Source organism: Physeter macrocephalus, chromosome 5, assembly GCF_002837175.3.
Source record: "Physeter macrocephalus isolate SW-GA chromosome 5, ASM283717v5, whole genome shotgun sequence".
In the NCBI taxonomy this organism is placed as follows: Eukaryota; Metazoa; Chordata; class Mammalia; order Artiodactyla; family Physeteridae; genus Physeter; species Physeter macrocephalus.
Genome location: NC_041218.1, coordinates 23,679,984 through 23,689,527, shown reverse-complemented (window position 1 = coordinate 23,689,527; position 9,544 = coordinate 23,679,984). Strand labels below are relative to the sequence as shown.

General features: G+C 36.2%; 1 protein-coding gene across 2 annotated transcripts in view; it reads right to left on the bottom strand.

The window, feature by feature from the left end:
• TNPO3 (transportin 3) overlaps positions 1-9,544 on the bottom strand; it is an 88,533-nt gene that overhangs the window by 56,191 nt on the left and 22,798 nt on the right. For both annotated transcript variants that reach the window (XM_028489779.2, XM_055084847.1), the window contains exons 2-4: positions 4,713-4,913; positions 3,660-3,733; positions 2,205-2,361 (exon numbers count right to left, since the gene is read on the bottom strand). In XM_028489779.2, the coding sequence (XP_028345580.1) occupies positions 2,205-2,361; positions 3,660-3,733; positions 4,713-4,913 (432 nt within the window). The remainder of the gene's footprint in view (positions 1-2,204; positions 2,362-3,659; positions 3,734-4,712; positions 4,914-9,544) is intronic.

Below are 9,544 nucleotides of genomic sequence, written 5' to 3'. Positions count from 1 at the left end.
GGCATGTGGGATCTTCCCGGACCGGGGCACGAACCCGTGTCCCCTGCATCGGCAGGTGGACTCTCAACCACTGCGCCGCCAGGGAAGCCCAAAAAAGTAACATTTAAGGCATCTTTAAAACAAAACCCTTTTATTGAAAACAGGAAATTTAAAAGTTAAGATTCATCCTGCCTTTCTAGTGGGTACTCAGAAGAATGCTAATATATATGTAGAAGGAAAGACAGAATTAGCAAAACATTACTTTGCAAATCACGATGAAATTATTAAGGCAAGGATTATAAACTAGAATTTAACATTTGTACAAACTGCATTATATTACAAGGGGGGAAACAAACTTTACAAATGGAAGAATCAGACTATCATCATCCTAATCCAGTCAATCCTAGCATCACTAACAGAAGGTCAACCAAAAAGTATAACTTCTGATAAATTGCAGCATGAAGTATCTAACATGTTTTCTGGCCAAAAATGTTTAACCTTTTAAAATTAATCTATCAAGTCTTTCAGTCTTTCTTACCAGGGTTCTGGGAAAGAATTAAGTCCTGCAGAAAAGATCTGAGTGCCTATTTTCTCAATCATCCTATGGATGGTATACAGGAGAAAATTCATTACAAACAATGGGTGCCTTAGGGCATTTGAGGCTTAATTCTCTTGAGGAATTCCTACTGAGTAGGGCTGCTTTAGATATAACTTCCAATTAGAGGAATTACAGAGAATAGAAAAACAAACTAAATGAAACAAAGACAAGGCAACAGAAAATCCAGGAGGTAAGAAGATGCTTTATAAAACTAGTCCAATCTCTTCAACAAATCAGTGTCATTTTGAAAAAGAAGGAGAAGAGGGACTGTGATTAAGTCATAATAATTTGATACAAGGTATGGTTCTAGACTGGACACTGATTTGGAAAAATGCTGTAAATGCTATTTTAGGACCAACTCAGGAAATGTGAATATGGTTTAGGTATTTATTAGATGATATAAAAACTTACTGAAATAGAAAGATGAAGCTGGATGACTGGAAAAGCAGGCTGCAGAAGGGTAGGTAGAGCATATTTTCATTTGGATTTTCAAAATCTGTATATATGTTCACAGAGGATATGTGCTAAAGGATTAATAAATAGTGTGATCCCAGGTGGTTTGAATGTAATTTGCTTATCTACATTTGCTAATTTTCTATTACACTATTTCTTTAAAATAAATGGTTAACTGAAAAATACATTTAACTTAAAAAAGTTTCCAATGAATTTCTAACACCAAACTGAACACAATTTTAAACAAAATTTTGTTTTTTCAAATAAAAAGTTCTATGATGCTGAAGTACTGAAACACATTCCTGAAAAATAACCTATTATAAACCACATTGTTGAGAAAATTGAGCTGGACAATAAAGACCTAAAAATGAGATGTGAGCTAGATAATCAATTTAATACCATCTAGTAGTTCAGAAATCAGCAAAATTTTTCTATAAAGGACCAGACAGTAAATATTTTAGGCTTTGCAGACCATATGGCCTCTGTGAAAACTACTCAATTCTGCCGCTTTAGCCCAAAATTACGGACACAGACAACGTGTAACTGAATGGGCATGACTGTGCTCTAAGAAAACTTTATTTACAAAAATAGGTAACCAGCCCATGGACCATAAATTTACCTACCCTGGTCTAGGGCATTAAAATTTCCACCTAATCAAATATTAACTCTTTTTTAAAGGATGGTGTAATATTAGCTAATCTATAATTGTGATATGGCTCAAAGGTCAAGTAAAGTCCTGTACCACCACCCTATCAAAAAATCTCAATTCATCCCTCAGAGAGGATCCTTTCCTAAAGTAAATTTATACACACTTCCCTTAGCACAGTCCTTGATCAAGAGCCTACAGTCGGTGGTGGCATGAAGAAGCAGAAGAGCAAGGGACATGTAATCAGAAGACCTGAGTTCAAACTCTGAATTAGCAGTGGTGTCACTCTAAAGCCTGTTTCTCATTCATAAAATGGAGAGAACACCACCCTCAAAGCATTACTTAGAAGCTCAAAAAGTACAGCTTCTGAAAGTACTTTTTAACTGTAAAGTATTATATAAATGCCACCGTATTATCATTGTCAAATTTTGCTAAGAAAGCTATTTCACAATAGTGCAATTGAATTACTAAATAACCACCAAGGCTTTTTGCCCCTAGGCAGCAACTCAGTATTTCAAACATACTCACCAATAGAGATACCACTGTACTAGAATAGAAGGCCAAATCTTCTATAATTTCTGTACGCCGGTTAGCTCCAATTCGTAAGGAACGACTATGTACTTCTTCAGGTAACACTGTAAGGATCTCCAGCAGAAAAGGCAGAGAAGTTACATCATTGCTATATCTAGGAAAGAAAAGAGGAGAGATATAAGTTATTCAGAATGTGCACCACACTCACAATCACAGCCCCACACAATCACATAAGATAACAACAGCCATCAGAACAACCACAACAACAAAAGTAGAATTCTCACTACTGTTAAAGGGGAGAAAAATAGATATACTTTTTTGGAAAGATATCTAGAAATCAAAATTTCAACTTGCATAATAATCTTTGACCCAGCAATTCCACTTCCAGAAATTTATCTGTCAGAAAAATCTCACATACACTTGCAGATGTATATGCACAAGTATTTTTTTATAATAGCAAAAATACTGGAAAAATATAAAGGTCCTCCATAATTAGACAGGATAAAAAAGGTTACAGATATCATACAATGGAACATATACAACCATTATAACAAGTACCTATGTCATAACGTGAGATGTCCACAACGTATTAAGCAAAAAAAACGATATGAAACATATTTTTACATACAACTGAAAAAAATACATACGTGTATGCATATTAATAAATATGCACTTATATTATTTATTTTTAAATGCTTAAAGGGAAGTCTAGAGGGCTATATAGTCAATCACCAATAGTGGTTACTTATAAAATACAGGAATAGGAAGAGGGGAAGGTATTTACTTTTTACTTTGAAAGCTTCCATATTGCTAGAATTTTTTCAAAGAGCATATATTAATATTATTGATAAAAAGTTTCTTAAAACAAAAAATAAATTATCCACATAAAGGTTTTAATGACACACTATAGTTGGTGGTAAAAAGGACATCCACTTTGCTCAAAAATAATTTCCTAACCAAATGCCAAAATGCAAGCAAATATCAAGATTATCTTGCCAAGACCATGAGGAAATACTTTACTCAAAGCAGCAAGCTCCATATATCTAAAAATCATACTGTCCCTTTTATAGACATGAAATAAACCCCAATTAGTAAGAATGTATACTCATAACAACTTTCAATTTAATATAATCTTAAACATTCTGACAATGTTTTTATAAAAACCACTGATATGACAGTGGGAGTGATCCACAAGGCAATGAAATACATTGTTTAGTTAATTCAAGAAGCGTGTGTGTGTGCGTGTAAACTATGAAGTTCCTTTAAGTCCCACATGACATATTTCTGTAGTATTCAAATTTTAAGTGATTTTCTTTTAATCTAACAAAAGTTAATAAATAATTCCACATTAAGAGTTTGGCGGGAATAGTCCAAATGTCTAGCTATTGCTAACAGATTTCTCTGTGTAGGTTAATGGTAAACGCGAGCATACGGTCAATACAAGTTACTTACTTTTCTACCAATGTTTGTACACATCCCTTCCAGGAAGGCATCTGTAGAGCAAGGTCTGCTATTGCTAAAGCCAGCTGAGTAAAAAGAGATTAAATAAACGAATAGACAGATGAAAAGAAATAGAGTTAGCATCAATATTAACTGGAAAGCAAAGAAACTAAATTTCTTCCAAACAATATGACAACTAAGACTGTGACACCACCCTCCTTCTCACCCCCACAGCTACATATCATGTAAATTCTTCTGGATTAACTACAAATTGCTGGGATTTAAAAGTTAACCTTTAAAAATGAAAAACCAAACCAAAAAAATAACAAAAAGAAGTCAGAAAGGACAGACTATAGATTTTCCTCAGAATATATCAATACTTACTTTTATTTGGCAATACCATAGAACTTCATGGACATATAAATTATACTCTGCCAAAATGCCAAAGCTACTGACAAAGTCAGCCCTTTGACTCACTCCTCAAGTAATGGATTGCCACTTCCCTTCTCTTCATGTCTTATCTTGAAGGCTTATGCAAAAGCCTACTTCCCCTTCAAGGACACTTCTATGCCAAGCAGAGAACACATGTGAGTAAGTACTCACTGAAGCTTCCAGTTTTCTTTTCTAATGTATTTCCCTACCTAAGGTGGAAAGGCCACATGCTCTAGTTCACCACTTCATTCATGAGACTTTTACTAGCCAAGCAGTCTAGAAAAGATTTTTTTAAAAGACAGGTATGTAGACCTCTGACCCAGGACAGTACTTTACCATCTACAATTTTAACAGCGGGGTGGTGTGTGTGTGTGTGTGTGTGTGTGTGTGTGTGTGTGTGTGTGTGTGTCCTCCCCCACTTTTTGGTATTCAAGTTAGTTTGGTATCAAATGAATTCTAAGATGAATACAAAGATTTAAATATTCACTTTCTATTCACTTATAAGAATATAGCAATGAGTCTGTAAAAAAGTTAACATCACTTCACATGGGCTAGCAAGCAATGTCAATCAAAATTAACTTGATAAATCCAAATGGTCTTACAAATTTTCCTAATGAGAAGCATAGGATTTACCTGAGTTACAATGACAGGTGACAAGTCTTTCAAGTTCTGGATATGAGTTAGTAATGAGTCCCGTAAAGAGGCATGAGAGTCTGTGGGGAGCTCATAAAATGAGGTCTGAATCTTCATTTTCATGGTCTGTGCAGCAAAATAGCATGATTCCACATCTTGCCGGATCTGTAACAATTGGTCTGAAATCTCCCATGCATGAACCTGAAAGTAGATCAGACAAAAAAAAAGTCTTAAAAACTACTTTTCTAAACAACGTTTATGCCATACAACCTCAATACATACACAAACTTATTTAGACCAAAGTATAATGAAAGAAAAATCTGACAAGCTAAATTGCCCACTAATTCAGCCAAAACTTCAAACTATGGTATATATTTATAGGCCGTGCTCAACAAAAGTATTACCTAAAATCTTCTGATTGTAGGAAGGCATGAGAGTTGTCAACTGAATAAACAGATCTAATCTTGCTGACTAGAATTATTAATTGTGTAGGGGGGAGAGTATAAAGAAAAATGTCCCAGAAGTTTCTACTAAAACTAAAATGTCACTGTATAGCTTCCAACCCTAATCTATAGGTTGGATGTTTCTTCTCTTTTCCACTTAAAATAAGTAAGCTTTTGTTCACTCTAAGAATTGAGTCTGGAAGCTATTTTAATATATCTATAAATAGGAGAAAATATTTCATAATGGTCTCAATAGGCCTACATTTCAATCTTTAGTTCCTGACTAAAACAGTACAAAAACTATTTCACATACTTCAATTATTTTCTAATGTTTTTATATTTGGCCCAGTGCTGTATATGCTACTAAAATCATTTCCACAGGAGCATCTATGGAAATAATAAATAGAACAAAAGCATAGAATTTGGTCTCTAACAGCTTGTCACAGTTATAAAACAAAGCCTTATTTTGAAAGATAACTTTCAGAACAAACCCATGCAGTATAAAGTAGGCAACTAATTAGCACGTGATAAATTCTAATCCAATTCTATACCAAACTGCCTCTTCATGGGAGTGGGAGCAGGCTAAAATGGGCTGTTAATAATGGACTGAAAATCTTTTTCAATCCCAATTCAGGAACAGAGCCAACTGTAAAGAAAGATCACAGAGATTTACCTACTCAATTTCTTATGAAGATAGAGCACTTCACAAGTAATACACAATGACTCTTCAAGAACTTTCCAAAGATAAATGGCAAGTCAAGGAAATGGCCTGTATGAGTTCCCAAAGTAAACGGAAAAGAGACTCTAAAACTCACAATGATATGTCTATTGACATAAAACTTAGCTTTAATCAAGTAATAAGTTGGTGAAAAAAAACAAGCATGAAACATTAACTTCCTTCTAGATAAAATGTATTTATTAATTTTTTGTACTTTTTACCCCTAGCATACTGCCACAAAAAATCTTCCAAGCACCAGTTTTTAGCCATTCATTATCTAACCAGTAACCCAAGCACATCTACGATTTAATATGTCATCAAAATATACCTCCCTCAAATTGGTATTTTAAAAAATAATAGCAAATAAACAGCCTTGGAATCACCATAAATGTCCTCATAAAAACAGAGCAATTAAAGAGCAAAACCAAAGCACTACGGACATTTACAACAAAACTAGGTATTATCTAGTTATCTCCAGGAACCCCAAAATATAAGTGGATGGGGACAAGCCAGTGACATCTGTAAGACCTGTTTCAACTTCAGTAAAAGGCAGAAGCAGAGGGACACAATAGGGTATCTAATGGATCTAAGAGCAGAGAACACCAAAAGAGTCAACAGGTATTCACTAGAAAGCACAGGGAACCAATCTTAAGACCGTAGATGAAAACAGAAAAGGTTTTGCCCAATCCAAAAGCAAATGAGTTAAAGAGGCCTATGTAAGGTCTAAGGAGATGGAACAATCTAGCCTCTATACACTCTTAAAACTGAAAAGCCACGGCAGGGCCCCAAACTGAGGAGAAACTGCTGTGAAAAGTCAATACTATACAGGACAAGTACAACAGAGACAAAGGAAAAAAAGGAGAAGGTAATAACAAAGCTCGGAAATCTTAGAAATCAAACCACCATATCTGTAAATACTTTCTGAAAACAAGAGAAAAGGAAGCTCTATGAAGTTGGAAATACTATCCTTAACTATGCCTCCTTCCAAAAGTTAAAAAAACTAATTTCACAAGAAATAAGCCATTGAGCTCAAATGCCATATATATAGCAACTGGGGGCAGGTGTGGATAATGAGCAGAATAGCATGCTTACAAAGAAAGTAGGCCAGAAAAACATTTTAAAAACTAGCCTAGGAGCTTCCCTGGTGGCACAGTGGTTAAGAATCCGCCTGCCAATGCAGGGGACCTGGGTTCGAGCCCTGGTCCAGGAAGATCCACATGCCGCGGAGCAATTGAGCCTGTGCGCCACAGCTACTGAGCCTGCACTCTAGAGCCCACGAGCCACAACTACTGAAGCCCGTGCACCTAGAGCCCATGCTCCGCAACAAGATAAGCCACCTCAATGAGAAGCCTGCACACCGCAACCATGAGTAGCCCCCGCTCATGGCAACTAGAGAAAGCCTGTGCGCAGCAATGAAGACCCAACATAGCCAAAAATAATAAATAAATAAAAATTATAAATAAATAAATAAAAACTAGCCTAAAGTCCAAAGGACATGAGCCAACTGAAAAAGCTCCCAATGGCCTAAACTAGAAAACCTGGGAGTAACAAATTATGACAGTATTGGATTATAATTCAAAAATAAAACAATATCCATGAGTCCATACTGATGTGAATAACAACTGAATAAATAACTGGGGAGAGGTTATTTGCAGGATATAAGACATCTTTTTTAACAGAAGAATGTTAGTTAATAAATGTGGAAGGAATGAGGGAAATAGAAAATCACCACCATTAGAACACACCAGAAATCACTGCTACAAGCAAGATTCATGGATAAATGATAAAATACAACAAACTATCTCCACAAAATATTCATTGGTTACTGTGGTTTTAATATATGTCCACAAATTCATTAACACCTACCATTAAGAACCCTGACTACTCTAGTAGAGAGACAACATGGAGACTTTGCTGGAGAGACAATGTAAAGAGACCTAACACTACAAGGAAAGCAAGTGGAGCCCAGTTAAGTCAAGCCTTCCGGCCATTCCTACCAGAGTGTCAAGCATGTAAGTGAAGCCATCTTAGAACCTCCAGACCACCCATCCACCAAATGGATGCCTCTTGGAGCAGAATCATTCACAGAGCCTTGCTCAAAAATTTCCTCAAATTCATCACCACAAGGACAAGAGGATCAAATCTGCATCTCATTAAGCCTCTGGATCTAGCAGGCAATTTGCAGGAAATAAAGAGGAAAGCAGAACTGCATCCTAACTATGTAATCAACAAAATCAAGACTATAGGAAACTCAACAGGTCAAAAGGCCCAGATTCCTCAACACAACAGGGAGAGAAAGAACCTGCAGATTAAAAGACACTCAAAGACCTACCTTAATTCACCAAGTTATACATTTGTTTTGTGTGGTTTTTCTGTATCTGTGTTTAAAAAACAAAATAGAACAAAACAAACAAAACTCAACATTGCCTATTAAATTAAACTAGTATGAAGTCTTTCTTTCTCCCTAGTGAAATCTGTCAACCCACCAGGTCAGAACCCTTGTGAAAAAGTTCATTGATTGTACCGTGTCATGTTGTGCTTTAATTTGAATGGCAGAAACTAGCAAAAAATACCAATTATATCATTCTTATTATCTGTATTTCTGACAAACATTTCTATCTCCTTAAAAGTAAAGATCTCAAAAATGAAGGGCAGAACCAAAAGTCAAAACAAAACAAAACAAAACAAATATTTCCTTCTGCGGAACTGTTAACTTGGGCGTAGGGATGCAAAGAAGATTTCTTTTACAAGCACCTTTGATGATGTTTGAATATTTTTTAACATGTCCTTTAAAATAAATCTAGATTTGTAGTCCTAATATGGAAGTATCTCCAAGATATACATTTAAAAAACAAAGATGCAGATGATATCATAAAATCCTTTTTGTAAAAATTTAAATTACACTTTTTTTTTTGGAAAGCATAGTGAAGCTTTTTAACATACAGGAATTAGTTTTATACCTGAAGCCTTAGCGTTCATAGCATTCATCAAGTGTTTCAACTTTGTTTTGACCACACTAGCTGGCTGTACACCAATTTTCCAGCCAAAAAAAAGTGAAAAAAATTGATTAAATATCAAAAAGAACTTGTTTGAAGACATCAGAACTACCAAGACATCTAGAACATGAGGCCACAGATTCCAGAGAGTTCAGCCTAATATATGGCTCCACCTTTCTCCACAAGGCATCTGCCTGTTTGAAAGTAGAAGACAAGAGGCTAAAAAGCTGAAGAGATTTGGGCAGTCACACAAGACTGGGGAGATGAAAAGTAGAATTCAGAGCCTGCCAAGGAAGAGGGGGCCTGGAAAATAGTCCAGATTTTCAGCTGGGACCCAGTGCAGGAAACAGGAAATGTACCTCAAAAAGGCTGAAACTTCTCCAGGATAGACCAGATGTTAGGCCACAAAATAAGTATTAATAAATGCAGAAAGACTGAAATCACAGAAAGTATGTTTTCCAATCAAAAATGAAATGCAGGGCTTCCCTGGTGGCGCAGTGGTTGCGCGTCCGCCTGCCAATGCAGGGGAACCGGGTTCGCACCCCGATATGGGAGGATCCCACATGCCGCAGAGCGGCTGGGCCCGTGAGCCACGGCCGCTGAGCCTGTGCGTCCGGAGCCTGTGCTCCGCAACGGGAGAGGCCACAACAGAGGAAGGCCCGCATACCACAAAAA